At 38.3% G+C, this 20,004-nt stretch overlaps 1 protein-coding gene and 1 long non-coding RNA gene across 6 annotated transcripts in view; one reads left to right on the top strand and one right to left on the bottom strand.

Annotated features, from left to right (window-relative positions):
- The window catches only part of TMEM108 (transmembrane protein 108), a 403,151-nt gene that overhangs the window by 160,317 nt on the left and 222,830 nt on the right, over positions 1-20,004 (bottom strand). The window contains exon 3 of one of the 5 annotated variants that reach the window (XM_058729916.1): positions 14,774-14,859. In XM_058729916.1, the coding sequence (XP_058585899.1) occupies positions 14,774-14,813 (40 nt within the window). In that variant the 5' untranslated portion in view covers positions 14,814-14,859. Of the gene's footprint in view, positions 1-11,415; positions 11,470-14,773; positions 14,862-20,004 lie in introns of those variants that run through there. The other 4 variants (XM_058729917.1, XM_058729915.1, XM_058729918.1 and 1 more) reach the window with 4 other exon arrangements.
- LOC131511851 (uncharacterized) overlaps positions 1-20,004 on the top strand; it is a 97,162-nt gene that overhangs the window by 72,178 nt on the left and 4,980 nt on the right. The window contains exons 2-3 of the long non-coding RNA XR_009261776.1: positions 10,956-11,069; positions 19,560-19,734. This is a non-coding gene — a long non-coding RNA (uncharacterized LOC131511851). The remainder of the gene's footprint in view (positions 1-10,955; positions 11,070-19,559; positions 19,735-20,004) is intronic.

The following is a 20,004-nucleotide window of genomic DNA, read 5'->3' as shown; positions in this document are numbered from 1 at the left end:
ACTAGAGGATCACTGCGGGTCCGAGCTGCTGGGGTCTCTGAAGTGTGGGGTTTTGAAATACAGCCATGCCTGAGATAAAACTCTGGATGGAGGGAGGTGCCGCCTGGTAGGCAGACAGCTCAGATAGGCAGGGGGAAGGCAAGGAGCTGATGGAAGGGGCAGACACAAGAAGGGTGATTCACCACATGTCTGTGAGGGTGCAAACATCACGCTCTAGAGACTAGAGAGGAGGATGAAGCCATTTTCAGTATTAGCCCAACATGGATGCACCCCAGTGAGCTCAACAGTGCCAACAAGTGGAGGAGGCAGCTCTACTCCCTGTACCCTCCAGGCACATCTCCACTAGAGCAAGTTGACCTAAGAATCAGAGCACCAGCCCCCCCCCCCCGCCAAACACCAGCAAAAATCCTTTCTATGCGCTTAGTCTACTGTACATAGACTGCTGCATAGTTTCAGTTCTAGGGGAAAGCAGATCTAGCTTCATTTGGGTTTTATTTATTTTTTTTTGCTTGATCAGTTTTTTTTTCTGTTTTAATTGTTTTCTTTGATACAGAAAGAGCAAAATTTTTATTTTATTATATTTAATTTTTCTAATTTTTAATTTTTTTCTGTTCTTTTTTCTATCAAGCTTCTCTTAACAAGCAGACTAAAACACACCTAAGATATAGCTTCCTTTATTTGATTTTTTAACAAATTTAAAACTTTTATTTCGTTCTATTATTATGGTATTTTCCTCCTCCAAAATCATAAGACAGAGGAATTCACTTCAAAAAACAGGAAGAAATGATGGCAAAGGGTTTAATCAATTCAGATAGAAGTAACATGTCTGAACTAGAATTTAAAACAACTATTATAAGGATACTAGCTGGGCTTGAGAATCTCTTTCCAAAGAGATACAAGAACTAAAATCTAGTCATGCTGGAATTAAAAATGCTATAACTGAGATGTAAACCCAAACGGCAGGCATAAAAACAAGGATGGATGAGGTAGAGGAGCAAATTAGCAACATAGAAAATAAAAATAAAATTATAGAAAATATTAAAGCTGAAAAGGAGAGGGAAACAAAGATCAGGGATCATGAAGGCAGACTTACAGAAGCCAACGATTTATTAAAATGTAGTAACACTGATATGATAGGAGTCCCAGAATATGAAGAGAGAAAGGGGCAGAAGGTTTATATGAGCAAATTATAGCTGAAAACTTCCCTAATCTGGAGAAGTGGACAGACGTCAAAATCCAAGAAGCAGAGAGAACTCACATTAAATTCAACAAAAGCTGGCCATCACCAAGACATATCATAGTCAAATTCACAAATTACAGAGACAAGGAAAGAATCCTGAAAGCAGCAAGGGAAGAAAAGTCATCAACCTACAAGGGAAGACAGATCAGTTTCATGGCAAATCTGTTTACAGAAACTTGGCAGACCAAGGGGAGTGGCAGGATATATTCAACATGCTGAATGGGAAAAATAGGCAGCCAAGAATACTCTATCCAGCAAGGCTGTCATTCAGAATAAGAGCATAGATAAAGAGTTTCCCAGACAAACAAAAACTAAAGGAGTTTATGACTACTAAATGAGCCCTGCAAGAAATTTTAATGGTGACTCTTTGAGTGGAGAAAAAAGACCAGAAGACCAAAGACAAGAAAGAACCAGAGAGCATCACCAGAAATACCAACTCTACAGGTAACACAATGGTACTAAATTCATACCTTTCAATAACCACTCTGAATGTAAATGGACTAAATGTTCCAATCAAAATCAGGATAAAAAACAACAACAACACAAGATCCATCTATTTGCTGCCTACAAGAGACTCATTTTAGACCTAAACACACCGGAAGGTTCAAAGTGAAGAGATGGAGGGCTGCTCAGGTGGCTCAGTCAGCTGAGTGCCCAATTTCAGCTCAGGTCACGATCTCACAGGTTCAAGTCCCACGTGGGTTTGAGGCCCATGTCCGGCTCTGCTGAGAGCTCAGAGCCTGGAGCCTGCTTTGGATCTGTGTCTTCCTCCCTCTCTGTCCCTCCCTCCCTCCCAAAAATAACTAAACATTAAAAAAAAATTGTAGAAAGTGAGGAGATGGAGAACCATTTATCATGCTAACAGATGGCAAAAGAAAGCTAGAATAGCCATACTTATATCAAACAAACTAGATTTAATTTTTTTACTTATTAAAAACATTTTTTAATGGTTATTTATTTTTGATAGAGACAGAGAGTGAGACAGAGAGAGAGAGAGAGAGAGAGAGACAGAGAGAAACATACAGAGAGGGAGAAACAGGATCCAAAGCAGGTTCCAGGCTCCAAGCTGTCAGCACAGAGCCCAATGCAGGGCCTGAACTCACAAAACCCGAGATCATGACCTGAACTGAAGTCAGACACTTAACCGACTGTGCTCTCCAAGTGCCCCAAACAAACTAGATTTTAAAACAAAGACTGTAACAAGAGATGAGGAAGGGCATTATATCATACTTAATGGGGGTCTATCCATCAAGAAGATCTAACAATTGTAAATATGTATGCCCCCAACATAGAGAAACTCAAATACATAAATCAATCACAAACATAAAGAAACTCATCAATAATAATACCATAATAGTAGGGGACATTAACACCCCACTTACAACAATGGACAGATCATTTAGCAGAAAATCAACAAGGAAACAATGGCGTTGAATGACCTATTATACCAGATGTACTTAACAGATATATTCAGAACATTTCATCCTAAAGCAGCAGAATATACATTCTCAAGTTCACATGGAATATTCTCCAGAAGAGATCACATACTGGGGTCACAAATCAGCCCTCAACAAGTGCAAAAAGATCAAGATCATACTATGCATATTTTCAGACCACAACACTATCAAACTTGAAGTTAACCACAAGAAAAAAATTTAAAAAGCCCTCAAATACATGGAGGTTAAAGAATATCCTACTAAAGAATGAATAGGTTAACCAGGAAATTAAAGAAGAAATAAAACACTACATGGAAGCAAATGAAAATGAAAATAAGACAGTCCAAACCCTCTGGGATGCAGCAAAAGCAGTCCTAAAAGAGAAGTATATTACAATTCAGGCCTATTTCAAGAAGCAAGAAAGGTCCCAAATACACAACCTGACTTCATACCTAAAGGAGCTAGAAAAGAAACAGCATATAAAGCCTAAAGCTAGCAGAGAAAGGGAACTAATGAAGTTAGAGCAGAAATAAATGATAAAGAAACAACAACAACACAACAACAAATCTTGTAGAACAAATCAATGAAACTAGAAACTGGTTCTTTGAGAAAATTAACAAAATTGATAAACCCCTAACCAAACTTATCAAAATGAAAAGAGAAAGGTCTCAAATAGATAAAATTACAAAGGAGAGATGAGAGATCACAACCAACACCACAGAAATACAAACAATCATTAGAGACTACTATGAAATTTTATGCTAACACATTGGGCAATACAGAAGAAATGGACAGATTCATATAAACATACAAGCTACCAAAACTGGAACAGAAAGAAATAGAAAATTTGAACAGACCCATAATCAGCAAAGAAATTGAATCAGTAATCAAAAATCTCCCAACAAACCAGAGTCTTGGGCCAGATGGCTTTCCAGGGGAATTCTACCAGACATTTAAAGAAGAGTTAATACCTAGTCTTCTCAAATTGTTCCAAAAAATAGAAATGGAAGGAAAACTTCCAAACTCATTCTATGAGGTCAGCATTACCTTGATTCCAAAATCAGACAAAGACCTCATTAAAAAGGAGAATTATAGGGGCACCTGGGTGGCTAGTTGGTTAAGTATCCAACTTTGGCTCAGGTCATGATCTCACGGCTCATTAGTTTGACCCCTGTGTCAGGCTCTGTGCTGACAGCTCAGAGCCTGGAGCCTGGTTAGGATTCTGTGTGTCTGTCTCTTTCTGCCCCTGCCCTGCTCGTGCGCTCTGTCTCAAAAATATATAAACATTACAAAAATTTTTTGAAAGAGGAGAATTATAGGCTGATATCCCTGCTGAACACATATGCAAAAATTCTCAATAAAATACTGGCAAATCGAATTCAACAGTACATTAAAAGAATTATTCATCATGATCAAGTGGAATTTATTCCTGGGCTGCAGGGCTGGTTCAATATTTGCAAATCAATCAATGTGATAGACCACATTACTAAAAGAAAGGATAAGAACCATACGATCTTGTCAATAGATGCAGAAAAAGCATTTGACAAAATATAGCATCCATTCTTGATAAAAACCCTTGACAAAGTAGGAATACATGGAATATATCTCAACATCATAAAGGCCATATAAGAAAGAGCCCCAGCTAATATCATCCCCAATGGGGAAAAACTGAGAGCCTTTCCTCTATGGTAAGGAAAAAAATAAGAATGTCCACTCTCACCATTACTATTTAACATGGTACTGGAAGTCTTAGCCTCAGCAATCAGACAACACAAAGAAATAAAAGGCAACCAAATTAGCAAGGAAGAAGTCAAACTTTCACTATTTGCAGATCACATGATCCTCTGTGTACAAGACCCGAAAGACTCCACCAAAAAATTACTACAACACATGAATTCAGCAAAATCACAGAATATAAGATCAGTGTGTAGAAATCTGTTGCATTGCTATACACCAGTAATGAAGCAGCAGAAAAAGAAATCAAGGAATCAATCTCATTTACAACTGCACCAAAAATAATAAGATACCTAGGAATAAACCTAACTAAAGAGGTAAAAGATCTGTGTGCTGAAAACTACAGAAACCCTTGTGAAAGAAACAGAAAAAGATACAAAGACATGGAAAAGCCTTCCATGCTCATGGATTAGAAGAACAAACATTGTTAAAGTGTCTATACTACCAAAAGCAATCTATACATTTAATACAGTCCGCATCAAAATACCGCCAGCATTTTTCACAGAGATAGAACAATCTTAAAATTTGTATGGTACCACAAAAGACCCTGAATGGCCAAAGCAATCCTTAGAAAAATAAAACTGGAGGCACCACTATTTCAGATTTTAAGCTATATTACAAAGTTGTAGTCATCCAGACAGTATTGTATTGCCACGAAAACAGACATATACACCAATCGAACAGAATAGAAAACCCAGACATGGACCCAGAACTATATGGTCCGCTAATCTTTGACAAAGCAGGAGAGAATATCCAATGAGAAAAAGACAATGTCTTCAACAAAAGGTGTTGGAAAACTGTACAGTGACACGCAGAAGAATAAAACTGGATCATTTTCTTACACTATACAGAAAAATGAATTCAAAATGGATTAAAGACCTAAATGTGAGACAGGAAACCATCAAAATCTTAGAGGAGATCAAAGGCAGCAACTTCTTTCACCTTGGCCAGAGCAATTTCTTACTAGACATGTCACCAAAGGTAAGGGAAATGAGAGCAAACATGAACTACTGGGCCTTCATCAAGATAAAAAGCTTCTGCACAGTGAAGGAAACAATCAATAAAACTAAAAGTCAGCCTACAGAATGGGAGAAGATATTTGCAAATGACATATCTGATAAAGGGTTAGTATCCAAAATCTATAAAGAACATATCAAACTCATCATGCAAAAAACAAATAATCCAGTGAAGAAATGGGCAGAAGACATGAACTTTTCCAAAGCTGACATCCAGATGGCAAACAGACACATGAAAAGATGCTCAATATTATTCATCATCAGGGAAATACAGATCAAAACCACAATGAGATACCACCTTATACCTGTCAGAATGGCTAAAATTAATAACTCAGGAAACAACACATGTTGGCGAGGATGCAGAGAAAGGGGAACTCTCTCACACTGTTGGTGGGAATGCAAACTGGTGCAGTTACTGTGGAAAAGAGTATGAAGATTCCTCAAAAAGTTAAAAATAGAACTACCCTACGATCCAGCATCACACTACTAGATATTTACCCAAAGAATACAAAAATACTCATTCAAAAGTATACATGCACCCTGATGTTTATACAAGTATTATCTACAGGGGCGCCTGGGTGGCTCAGTCGGTTAAGCGCCCAACTTCAGCTCAGGTCATGATCTTGCAGTTTGTGGGTTTAAGCCCTACATCGGGTTCTGTGCTGACTGCTGACAGCTTGCAGCCTGAAGCCTGGTTTGGATTCTGTGTCTCCCTCTCTCTCTGCCCCTCCCCTGCTCACACTCTGTCTCCTTCTCTCACTCAAAAATAAATATTAGAAAAAAATTTTTAAGTAGTATTATCTACACTAGCCACATTATGGAAACAGCCCAAGTGTCCACTGACTGATGAATGAATAAGGAAGAAGTGGTATATATACACAATGAAATATTACTCAGACATAAAAAAATGAAATCTTGCCATTTGCAATGACATGGATGGAGCTAGAGAGTATTATACTAAACAAAATAAGTCAATCAGACAAAGACAAATACCACATGCTTTCAATCATATGTGGAATTTAAGAAACAAAACAGGTAAAATTATGGGAAGTGGGGTGGGAGGGAAGCGAACAAAGGGAAACAAATGACACGAGAGTCTTAATGATAGAGAAAAGGCTGGGTTGACGGAGGTAGGTGGATACGAGATGGGCTAGATGGGTGCTGGGTGCTAAAGAGGGTACTTGTGATGAGCACTGGGCACTGTATGTAAGTGATGAATCACTGAATTCTATTCCTGAAACCAATATTGCAGTGTATGTTAACTGAAATTTAAATTAAAAAAAAAAAAGTTTATTCCTACATCCTAACTCTGAGACCTGTGAATGTGACCTTATTTGGCAAAAAGGGTCATTGCGCACGTAATTAACTCAGGGATCTTAAGAAGAGATTATACTGGGTTATCCAGTTGGACCCAAAATCCAATGACGAATGTCCTTTTATGAGACACAAGGAAGAAGGGAAGGCCATGTGAGGACAAAGGCAGAGTCTGGCGTGATACAGTCACAAACAAAGAACATCTTAGAGCCACTAGAATGGAAGAGTCAAGGAAAGGTTCTCCCTCGGAGCCTTTGTAGGAAGTGGAGCCCTGCTGACACCTTGATTTCTAACTTCTGGCATCCAGAACTGTGAGAGAAAAAAATTCTGTTGTTTTAAGCCACCAAGTCTGTAGTAACTTGTTATGGCAGTCATACTTTGACAGATGGGGAAATTGAAGATGCTCAGGAAGCAAGTGAGTAGTGAGAATGACCACAGCTCACAGGGTACCCTGAGTGATACTGTGGATACTGTGGTGGAGTCAGAGCAAAGGCAAGGAACTCACTTTGTGAGAAGCTGTTAGGACGCCTGCAGCAGATAAAGCCTTTCTTGAGAAGAAAAGCTCAAAAACTTCTGACGGAGAAGAGCGAAGAGAAGAGAGAGCCTAGCCTGGTGATGGAAACCCCCCAAAAAAGGAATGGAAAGGGTAGGGGTAAACAGGAGAGGGAGATATGAAAGACAACACTGCAAGGGCAGTGTGTTTTAGGTTTTGGGAGCTTCTTGGACCCTAGCCTAAGAGTCTCCAGGGTCCATCACATTTGTAAAGGCAATGGTTACACATTTCAGAAAACTTTCAGATTAGGTTTATTACAAAGCCAACACGAAGGTGTTGAAAAAAAATCCTTTTTCTTCATTTAAAAAATTCTGTTCAAAGGGTGCCTGGGTGGCTTAGTTGGTTGAGCATCTGACTCTTGATTTCAGCTGAGGTCATGATCCCATGGTTTGTGGGATCGAGCCCTGCATCAGGCTTTGTGCTGATATAGCGTGGAGCCTGCTTAGGATTCTCTCTCTCCCTCTCTTTGACCCTCTCTGGCTTGCTCTTTCTCTCAAAATAAATAAGTAAACTTTAAATAATTCTGTTCAACCTTGTCTTATTCAGAACAATCTTCCAAAATTTTGCCAATTCCTGATCAGCTAGAAACCCTTGTTAAAATCCCCCACTAATGAGGTTTTATGTGCACTCACGAGAGCTCTACTTAGTTGAAATCTGGGTGAGGACATGCTAGACTATCTTTCACATTTTAAAAAATTTTAAACAGGATTTGCTAAACAACAGTACAGTATAACAACGAAAGAAACAAGTTATTTACGGACAGTATTAACATGGCAACTCATGTTTAGAAGGCATTTTGCAATTTATGAAATGTTTTTATACCCTTCTCATTTTGCTTTCACAATAATCATCAAGGATATTATAATACTCATTATCCGTGTATTGTAGTTAAGGAAAATAAAGTGGCTCTGGAAGGTTAAGTGTTTGCAAAGTCCCATAATTAGTAAGAGAAGTGAGAGCTCAAAGTATATCCTTTAAATCCAAATTCTGTGCTCTCTCCCACCATATGTTTTAGCAAAAGTACTTTCATATAGAAAACTGAATTTACTCATGAAGAGTTAACATTTAAATTTGAGTGTCAACAGTTCTCCCAAGCGTGAGCATGACTTCCCTCATCTACATTCCTGCCAACCATGTAATAGAAAGTACTCAAAAGTCATAAAATTGTTTCTTTAAAATATTTTATTCCTCAGTCTTCACTAGAATTGGTTACAATGAGAAAGTCTTATTAAGGTTTGTTTAATCTGCATAAAAGAGTTTGTTGACTTATGCAAATTTAAAAATCACAACTTAAAATGTAAAAGACATTAAATCAATAGAACACATTTAAGGATGCAGAACATATTAAGGATGCCTAACTTCCTGGGTTAATGTCACATTTGAAAGTTTTAACTTCCTCAATTTTTCTCTGTGAATGAATTTTTCTTCAGAACGAAAGAAACCAGTTTTCTCTAGAGAACATTTGCAAGACTTTTCATAACAACAACAAAAAAATCCAACCTCAAATTTGTGATTTGCAAAAGAATTATCCAGCATGATTTGAGGAAGAAATAGTCTTATAAAATCGAGTTCCGAAATGGGCCCCAGGGCCATTCTTGTGTTTTCCCTTTGCTTTATTTATAATCCTATCTAGTCCACTCTTTGTGCCTTTGGCATTGTTGAGAGTAAAAACCAACTTCCAGTGTACAATGAAGAGTAACATGAAACTTCAAATTCTAATACTTCCTATTTCTACAACACTGTGATTCTGCTAGTTCCTGCCCTGATATCTCTCCCTTCCTTTTCATTTCTAACTCACCCTGGTTTTGTTCCAAGATCCATTTCACCACTAGGCAGCTCAAGTGATACATGAAAGCTGAAAGCTTCCTGTTGCTCCAGGATAGCCTTTCTTAAGTCTAAGACAGTGATTTTCAAAGTGTGATCCCTGGACCAAAGTTTCAGCATCACTAGAAACTTAGAAGCACGAATTACTGTCCCTACCCCACATCTACTGAATCAGAAGCTCTGGGAGTGTGGCCCAGCAATCTGTGTATAAACAAGTCTTCAGGTGATGATGTTGCATGACTAAATTTAAAACCATTGCTGTAAGCCAGTGATTCTCAGCCCTGATTGTGTATTAGAATCATCTGATGTCCGGGGCGCCTCGGTGGCTTGGTCGGTTAGGCGTCCGACTTCGGCTCAGGTCATGATCTCACGGTCCGTGAGTTCGAGCCCCGCGTCGGGCTCTGTGCTGACAGCTCAGAGCCTGGAGCCTGTTTCAGATTCTGTGTCTCCCTCTCTCTCTGCCCCTCCCCTGTTCATGCTCTGTCTCTCTCTGTCTCAAAAATAAATAAACGTTAAAAAAAAAAATTAAAAAAAAAAAAGAATCATCTGATGTCCAGTTGCCACACTTTCCACTCCATCCCCCAAACATTCTGATTTAATTGACATAGGGTAGGGTTGAGCAAGGGGATTTGTTAAAAGCTTTCCAGGTGATTCCAGTGTAAAGCCAAGTTTGAGAAACATTGATGAAAGCTAATCAGAATAATCTAGCCTGAAATACTGAATCGCAGTTTTGATGAAACGGATGTATCCATTTCCATAATGCTGAATGAATATCAAATGTGTTATTACCATTATTATAGCCACTGGTGGTAGCATGAGAGAAATGCAGGCTAATAAATTGCTCTTAGCTACTAAATAGGACATGCTGTTTTATTTCAACAAGAGCAGAATCTTTAGTAGCCTCAAGAGCGACAGATTTTCAAGGGGTGGTAGACAGATAGCCCAACAGCTACTGGCAGTGAAGGCACGCTCAACTGGTATGTTTTGTATGGGAAGGGGTAAAAATCATTTGGAAAAGAATTTGTGGTAAGCCAGGATTTGAACCCAAGCAGTCTTAATCCAGAATCCAAACCCTTAACCGTGGTTGCCACACTGTTACTGTCTGTGGATATTATGAACAAGCAGTAAAAGGCAAGGGAAGACACCTTCAATGGCAGTGGAGGAGATGAACATCTTTCATTTCATATGTGTCCATACTGCAGTATGTTTATGACTGCTTGTTAAATCTAGAAGAGCCTACGTTTCTGGAGTCAATACTTGTTTGGATCTAAACTGACCTAAACTTATGATTTATATCAACTCTCCCTCCTCAATCTTAGGGAAAAATTTCCTCTCACTTATCAGGAGAAACAAACCACGAAGACAGAACACATGAGTCAACTTCAGTTAATTCAGTACATGTAAGACATTCAACAGCAAGCAAGATATATCAATAATAATACAGAGTGTGATTCAAGAAATACAAATGCCTGATTATAGAGCAACACTTACTAAATATAACCACTCCTTGACTCTACCCGAACAACTTTAATTTGAATAGATATTGGTATGCAAAAACTTACTTTCATAAGCTCATAATAATTATCTTGGTATTGTTAACCAAGTAGCAAAGTATCTAGCACTTAGGCAAAGATCAAATCTGCTAACTCAGGACTCAGTGCCTCCCCAGCAGTGTCATGTTCTTAAAGGTTTTTGATGATGTTCCTTACTTTCCATTATTCTTTTTTTTTTTTAATATAAAATTGTGATATGGCTTGGGAAAAGCAGTCTTGATCATGTCAACTCCTTCCTCTGTAGAATGTGACCAATGATAATTAATGTCCCTCTTGCCTTAAGAGATATCCTGAGGATCAAATTCTGTGAAAATGTTTGGTGAATCAGAAAGTCCCATGTAAATGTTACAGTAGAGATCCTGGTTAGGTTGTACCTCTCTCTTGGAGACAGAAGACCTGGTAAGAAAACTGACATTTACTGTAGGTCTTCTATGTGCTGTGTTATCTCACTCAATACCATCTTATGTATGGGTGGTCATATCCCATATTACATGAGGTACATGGAGGTAAAGTAATTTCCCTAACATAAGCCACCTACTAAGTGGTAGGGTGAGGATCTGAACCCAGGTCTGCCACTCAAAAACTCAGGTATTCTTAGCATTAGCTTCATACTTACTTTATGGTGTAAAAAAGAAAAATGAACGCAGCACTTGATTTTTACATAACTGTGAAGGTTCTCACCACCACCCTCACCCTCAAGATTTCAGTTGTTTCAAAGTATCACATAAAATGTGTTAAACCTTACCAAAGAGCTAAAACTGGCAGGATGAAACACTCAATGCTGCACTGTGGAATAGAGCTCAAGAAATAAAACAAATTAGACACAGTCAGTTGTAATAAAAGTAAAATATTAAAATCTCAATTTCACAGTCTGCCAAAGACTGCATCTCTTAGCCCCTATCAGACACACATAAGCCCCAATGACTACTGATTGTGATGCAATGATCCAGAGAGAGCCTGGATTTTTTTTTTTAATGTTTGTTTATTTTTGAGAGATAGAGAGACAAACAGCATGAGCAGGGGAGGGGCAGAGAGAGATTGAGAGAGAGGGAGAGAGACATAGAATCTGAAACAGGCTCCAGGCTCTAAGCTGTCAGCACAGAGCCTGACGTAGGGCTCAAACTCTGAACAGCAAGATCATGACATGAGCCGAAATCAGATGCCTAACAGACTGAGCCACCCAGGCGCCCCAAGCCTGGATTTTTTTCTTAAAGCTTCACCTGTCATCATTAATAGGATGCAAACTTTACCAACCACGGGTCAGAATGACCTCTAACCAGCCATATGGACAGCACAGAGGTCACACCACTGATTTTTGCTGTGTGTGGTGGAGGCACACAGGCAGGATGAAAAAACAGGTGTGAACAAAGAGATCAGAGACTTGGATGTGAATTCCAACTCCATCACTCACTACTTGGTCACCCTGGGACAGTCCTTAACTTACTCATCGGTTAACACTTCTTTATCTTGAAGCATTTGCCTCTGGAATTAATGACATGATATAAACTAATAAGCAGATGTCTGTGAATACAGTAGGCACTCAAGAGGGAGTGTCTTCTTTGATGATAAAGATGACTCATGAACTCACTCATGTCCATTAGTAAGTAATTGCTTTTTTTTTTTTTTTAAACAAACACTCTCTGTAGTAGACTAAGGAGGATTACAAATTCTTACTAATCTTCCCTTTGAGAGCTGGCGTTCAATAACTCTTCCTTGAATAAGGGTTGGTCTAAGTGATTCCTTTGGCCAATACGGTGTGACTGAAGTATTACTCTTGGGTTTCCAAGCCAATTCATAACAGGCCTTGTAGGTTTTGCCCTGGCCTCACAGTCATGATCTGCAATACAAGAAGTCTGACTACCATGAGGCCACTATGCTGCCTCACATGAAGCCCCCACTTTGTCATGTGAAAAGGCCTCAGGGTAAAAAGATGTTGGCAGGCCCCAGGCTGTCCAACCTCCAGCCCAGATCCTAGAAACTACAGAGTCTCCGCCAACCCCTGCCCAAATTGCAGGTTCATGAGCAATATATGTGACTGTTGTTGTTTCTAGCTACAAAGTTCTGGGGTGGTTTGTTACAGAACGAAATATAACCAGAACACTCTACCAGGCTTTCCCCCCCAAATTAAAAACATCAATTTGCTGAATTATATAAAGTAACATGGTAAGTCTATATTTAGAGAACTCTAGTTCTCAAGTCTGTTTTAGACACTGAAAAAAATATACTGTTTGTGGATAACTTTAATCCAGGTGTAATAATTGGCTAACCCATGACACATACGAGCTATTGAGTGTGAATTGTGCCAGAGTTTTAGCTAAGGTTTTACAAAATACCCAATTCTCTTGAGAAAAAAAAAATGCTATAAATAACAACCCCTCATCTCCATGAACTTGTGAAAACCATTCTCTGCAGTCAGACTAATTGACCAGTCTGGACTAACAGACTAACTGACCAGCCCGAGTGCTCCACCCTCCCAGCTCTGTACAAAGCTGGACTCCCACAGTCAGCTACCTAGTAACCAGGGTGGTTTATTAAGGGTCACTACCACCTACCTCCTAACTAGCAGGAAACTACCTACTCTGGGCTGCTTGCATTTCAAGGCAAGGCTGCAAACAATGAAACTGTTAAGACAAAGTTGACTTCTGCAGCTATCCAGATGTTTGAGGAAAACCCTTTCAGCTTTCATATAGGCTCTACTTGGGAGGATGGACCTCATTAGCATCCAACACTTGATCTCTGACTCATAGAATACTTACCTGATGCCTTTCAAATAATACATGACCTTATAATATTACTTGAACTTTGGGGCATACAACCAGCATAGGTGATGAACTCAACAAACATTTTGCTGCCTTCCAAATCTACTAAGCTCTTTTTCATTTCCTGTTTCTTCTGCCTACAAAGCTTGCTTTCCCTTCTTGATGGGGAGTGTATCTGTGTGTGTGTGTGTGTATAATCCTTTTTAACCTTCAAATGATCCCTCTCCCATCAAGGCAGAGTTAATCATTAGTTGATTGACTGCTTCTTCAATCTGTAAAGCCTTTTTTTCTAACAAGCCAGCTTACTATTAAAAAAAAAAAAAAGGCAACAAACCCACAGTCCTATAGAATACATGGAAAAAGAACATGAAAGAGTCCATATAATTTGGTGACATTTCACCAGCTGAAAACAGGCTGAGGTGATCCATGTTTTAGGGATTAGAATTTAGTAGCAGAAATAAGTTAATTAAAAAACCTAACCAGAATACTTTCTGTAAATAAAGTGCTTTGCACTGGAAGTGCAACATAACCCGAACTGATAGATTCTAAGGGCCAACTGGTGATCTGCATCTCAATCTTTCCTTATGTTATTTTCTTGGCTAAATTTAAAAAGGAACCATCCAGTGTAGGAAAGATAGATCTTTTTCATACCTCAGCAAGAACCAGACAAACACAGTGAACTCCAGGTTTTCCCAACCCAATGGCTTTGATTTGACCTGGAATGGGCAATATCTATTGTCTTAAGTGGGTAAATCTGAACATCAAACTCACCACTGGTATTGGTATTGGTTTTTACATTCATTAACAATTGCAATCCCAACTAGAGATTTGTGGCACAACCCCCCAAACACATGAGCAACATGCATAAAGTCATAAACGCTATTCATGCTACCACCAAACCTAAAGAAATCACATTTTAATCATTCATTATTTAGGAACACACATAACTAAAGGCTGTATAGTCACCAAATAGTAACAAGTTCTATGTGACAAAATCCACAAAACACAGCCTAACATTCCTTCTTCATAAGGAACCTACAGAAGGTCATACTGGAACCCTTTATTCTGCCACAAAACCAAGAACAATAATGTTTTTGACACTCATCCTTGAATAAACTATGATTAACATGCCAATTTAGTATTATTATAATGGAATCTACATCACAACAGATGCCCAAAGCAATAGAATGACTTAATGCTTGACACTTTAACTACCTAGATCAAACAGAGGGAAAATTTTCTATTGAGAAAACCCTGGTCTTCCTCCAGAAAATGTATTAAATTTCTGGCAGTGGACAAACAATAACATTGGTATATTCTAAAAGAAATGTGACATCAACTTACTTAACAGTTGGCAATAGAGGGCCTGTAAACTTCTCTTCATGGTATCATCTGGTCCTGCTTGTCCTCCAGTTTATTCATGATTCTGTCTAGGAAATCAGGAGAAGAAAATTGTTACACCTGGGGAACATAATTCAAGTCAATCAAAAAGAACTCCATCCTTAAAATACCTGACTTTGAAGAGGAAAATTCTTGGAATAAGGATACACCAGCAACTACTTTTTTTAAATTTTTTAATGTTTATTTAATTTTGACAGAGGGAGAGACAGAGCATGAGCTCTGGGGAGCTCTGGGGAGCTCTGGGGAGGCGGGGAGGAGGTGGGTGGTGGGAAGAGATGGAAACACAGAATCTGAAGAAGCTCCAGGCTCTGAGCTGCCAGCACAGAGCCCAACACGGGGCTCTAACTCACAGTGAGATCATGACCTAAGCCAAAGTACAACACTTAGCTGAGCCATCCAGTCGGCCCCATCAGAGTCTAATTTACAACAGTCTACGTTATACAAATACCAATTCATCGACTGGTTAAATACTGAAACTATACACCACTGAAGGAAACTCATGTGGGCAATTAGAGAGTGAGAGTCTGACTGGAACTTTTGAGGATTTCCACTTAGCTTCTCCTGAATCTCTAGTTTTGAAACAGGAAAAACAAAAAATTTCTTATCTCATTTCTTTTGTGGTGTTCACCAAACAAAACCACCCAAAAAGCTTTACCACATGTTAAGTTGTATTATGTTAAATAACTTTTCCATTATTTTCTGGTAATAACAGATAATCCAGTATAGAATATCTGGAAAATAAAGCTAAATGAAATAGAGATAAGAATCTATAAGGAAATACAAGTTACCTATCTCTCCAGCCTTTCAACATGCACTTCTATCGATCTGTCTCATTTTATCTATTATACTTTAGTTTGTTTTTAAGTAGGTTCCATATCCAACGAGGGGCTGGAACTCATGACACTCAGATCAAAAGTCACATGCTCTACCGATTAAGCCAGTTAGGAGCCGCCTCTATTATACATTCTAATTTTTCTCCCTAGCAGAAAAATTTTCTTGTGTTACTACTATTTGCTACTTTATTTTAAATGGCACACAGTATTTAAGGTAAATCCCTAGAAATGGAACCATGAGGACACAAGGCTTTTGAAATATACTGCCAAATTACCCTTTGTCCATACCAGTAAGTGGGAATATCCATTACACTACAACCTACCCAATGATGGAAATTTATAATTTCTTTCCATCTTTGCCAATAAATAAGCAAATATTTCATCTTATTGCTTTAATTTGCATTTTATATGTTTATTCATCATTTGTCTTTTTAAAATTTTTAGTTCACATTTGACAAAGATCCTTTAGTCAGGCTCCTGGACCTTCTCCTAGGTCCATTCACACACTTATAACACCTAGTTTCAGCAACAACACGTGCTAACTCAGTTTGACCAGAACCCTCCACCCTCAGTATCCATCAAGCCCCAGGTGATAATTACCCTGGCCTGTCTTTAGGAAGAATCTTGTTAGGTCAGTTTAGCCAAAACCCTTTACCCCTGATGTTTCCTCTTAGTCATTTTCCATCCACTGACCCCCACCCTGATCCTTGGCTATAAACGGCCACTGGCCCAAGCTGTGTTCAGAGTTGAGCCCAATCTCTCTCCCCAACTGTTATATCCCATTGCATGGTTCCCTATACTTGTCCTGAAGGTCCTGAATAGAGCCTGATGCACCATCCTTAACAAATGTCATTGAATATCTTTTTCTTTAACGCTTTCTTTAACCATTCTCTACTGGCATGCTGCATTATTTTCTCATAATATCCCAAGTGGAACAGATTTATCTTTAAAATGTTTGTGTTGAGATATAATCCATGTATTATTAAATTCAGCCTTGGGGCGCCTGGGTGGCTCAGTCGGTTAAGTGTCCGACTTCAGCCCGGGTCACGATCTCGCGGTCCGTGAGTTCGAGCCCCACGTCGGGCTCTGGGCTGATGGCTCAGAGCCTGGAGCCTGCTTCCGATTCTGTGTCTCCCTCTCTCTCTGCCCCTCCCCCGTTCATGCTCTGTCTTTCTCTGTCTCAAAAATAAATAAATGTTAAAAAAAAAAAAATTAAAAAAAAAATAAATAAATTCAGCCTTTTATTTTTATTACTTTTTTTAATGTTTATTTTTGAGACAGAGAGAGAGACAGAGCATGAACGGGGGAGGATCAGAGAGAGGGAAACACAGAATCTGAAACAGGCTCCAGGCTCTGAGCTGCCAGCACCGAGCCCGACGTGGGGCTCGAACTCATGGACCGCGAGATCATGACCTGAGCCAAAGTCGGCTGCTTAACCAACTGAGCCACCTAGGTGCCCCAAATTCAGCCTTTTAAATATACAATTCAGTGGTCATTAATATATTCAAGTTGTGTAACCATCACCAGTACCTAATTCCAGAACATTTTTCATCACTCTAAAAAAAAAAAGAAAAACCCTAAAAAACAAAATCCAAAAACTCCTATGTTTAATTAGCAGTCACTTTCCTTCTCCCCTCCTCCCAGCCCCTGACAACTACTAATCTGCTATACACATTTGCTCATTCTGTACATTTCACATAAATAGAATCATACAATGCATAGTTTTTGTATATGGCTCTTTCATTTAGCATAACGTTTCTTAGGTCCATCCATGTTGTAAAACATCATTTTCTTTTTGTAAGAATGATACACACACACACCAATCCACACACAGCCATGGTTAGAGAGGCCTTCTTTAGTCCAGGATTACATAAATAGTCGCCTGTATTTTCTTCTGGTATTTTTTATTTCCTTTAGATCTATTTCTGGACTTTGTGTTACATTTTACATCTCTGTTCATTCTTCTACTATAATAATAAGCGTTGTTTAAATTAAACTCTTGGTAAAGTTAGTCCTCCATTATTACTTTTTATGATTTATCTTGTTCTTTGAGTATGTTTTTCCCTTAAGTTAACTTTATCATTTTATTAAATTCCAGAAAAAATATCATTGGTATTATAGATGTAATTATCTTCTACTTACTTTATTAATTTGGTAAAGACTTGATCTCTTCAAAATCTGAGTGTAGTGAGGAGAAAAATAAAATTTTAAAAATTGTAGCTATGAAGATCAAAAGAATTCTTTTCAGAGAGTGAGAAGAAGCACTTTTTTGGGTATGGGCACAATAGCTCAATGACTAATTAAAGCCCCCCTGAGAGTGATCTGGATGAGCAAGAGGGACAAAAAGAGATCAACTGTTCTCCATTATAAAAATAACAGATTTCAGTTCTCTAAGGTAGGATAGGGGCTAAGCAGTCCAGAAATCAGAGGCTAAAGAGAGGATACACAAGACATGTTGAGAGACAGAAAAAGGGCAATTCCAAAAGATAGGAGTAGGTGGGACCCAAGAATAAAAGATAAAGTGAGAAATTTCCCAGAGGGGATGACCCATAAACTTTAAGATGTGTAACATTTAATTTTTGTTTGTTTTATGCTATTTTTACTTATACACTACATCTATTCTTCCCCTCCACAATGCTTATCCACCATTAGTACCCTCAAAAATCTGAGCAAAAGTCTTGTACAAAACAGCCTTACGTCAGTGGTGCTCAGATGGGCAATGACAGAAGAGACTATGTTCCAAGACAAGAGTGCCCATGAATAGAAAGGAGTCATAGGAGTCCTAAGCAACGGTTAGTGGGCATCTATGGAGGGTTTAGGACACAGCAAGCACTCAATTGTAAAGTGATTAAATATATGAATGAATAAATAAATGATTAAATAACAGGAGAGCAGAGAAACAGTTGTAGTTTATATTGATTAAGAAGAACATAAGCCCCTCAGTCATCTCTAAAAATGCTGAGAGATTTTTGAGAAACTGTTCAACTTTCGACAATATATACAATAGAACCATTTTATTCACATATCAAAGAAACAACTGAGCTCATAAATTGGGCACTTGGTATCATCTGGGTTATACAGGGGTATCCCAACTATAAGCACCACATGGCTTGTATTTATTCAAAATTAATCTTTATTTAGGTCTTTTTGTGGAGTTGTTTTTTGTGTGTGGGTTTTTATTATTTTAATTCCAGTATAGTTAATAGTTTTGTGGAGTTTTATAGTGTTTTTCCTTCATTTGAGTTCTATAGTCTTATTGAATTAATTCCTAGGCATTTTATATACATTTTATATGCATATATACATGTATACATATATACATATACACATATATATACACATATTTTTTTGCCACTGTGATGGAATTTCTGCTTCCATTATATCTTCTAACTGCCTCTATATGAAAATGACTGTATTTTGTGTATTCATTTTGTGACCTAACCAAACTCACTTAGTTCTAACAATGGTTTCTCACCTGAGTCTCTTGGGTGGGTAGTTGTGTTTTGGATAGAGAGGCACAATGAGATTCCATCTAAAGCTGTTTTTTAACCATATAGTAGGAAACATTCATTGTATCTGGTCCCTCGGGGAATAATTTAGAAGCTCCAAGGAAGACAACTAATATCTGGGATGAAATTCTAAGAAAGTACAGTTTACAGCCAAGAGACTGAAGAGAGGAGGAGGATGAAAATATTTGCCCAAACATGCAGATACAGTGGCACAGGTGGGGATCTCACTGACTATCAGGCTCAGGGAAAACAAAGAGGTACAAGTAACCTGAATCACTTCTTAAAGAAGGTGAGCCTAAAAGAATCCTACTTCTCCCCGCTTTGGTTTAAATGGAACAGTTCTATCTATTCCACTGATTCAGGAAGGGTAATTTTTCTCTTTCACAGGTCACTTAAAATGTTGCAATTAGAAATGTTCATGTAGCAGAGAAGAAGTAATGAAGAGCCAAATGAAAAGCTCTGATATGTGATGTGTAAACTGACTTGAAATAACAAGTTCATACAGAATAAGGAAGAACAGCCAGGAAAATCCTGGAAAACAACAACACAAAAACCCAATAAGGTAAGGACAGGGGAAAGAGGGACTGTCAGCCCTACCAGACACTGAAACAAACTGTAAGGCCACTACATAATCAAGCCAATTTGATATTAACACATGAATAGACCCAATTATATATGGAAATTTATATGATAAAAGCAGCATATTAAATTAATAGGCAAAAAGAACTTTTAAGTAAACATTGAGAGATTAGCAGAGTAATATGGGAAAGATAAAATTGTACTAACTTCCAAATATTGCACACCAGCATAAATTCAAAGGACCAGACCTTTA

This window comes from Neofelis nebulosa, chromosome 5, assembly GCF_028018385.1.
Source record: "Neofelis nebulosa isolate mNeoNeb1 chromosome 5, mNeoNeb1.pri, whole genome shotgun sequence".
Taxonomy (NCBI): domain Eukaryota; kingdom Metazoa; phylum Chordata; class Mammalia; order Carnivora; family Felidae; genus Neofelis; species Neofelis nebulosa.
The sequence above is the reverse complement of the archived record's forward strand: the minus strand, read 5'-3'. Positions and strand labels throughout refer to the sequence as shown.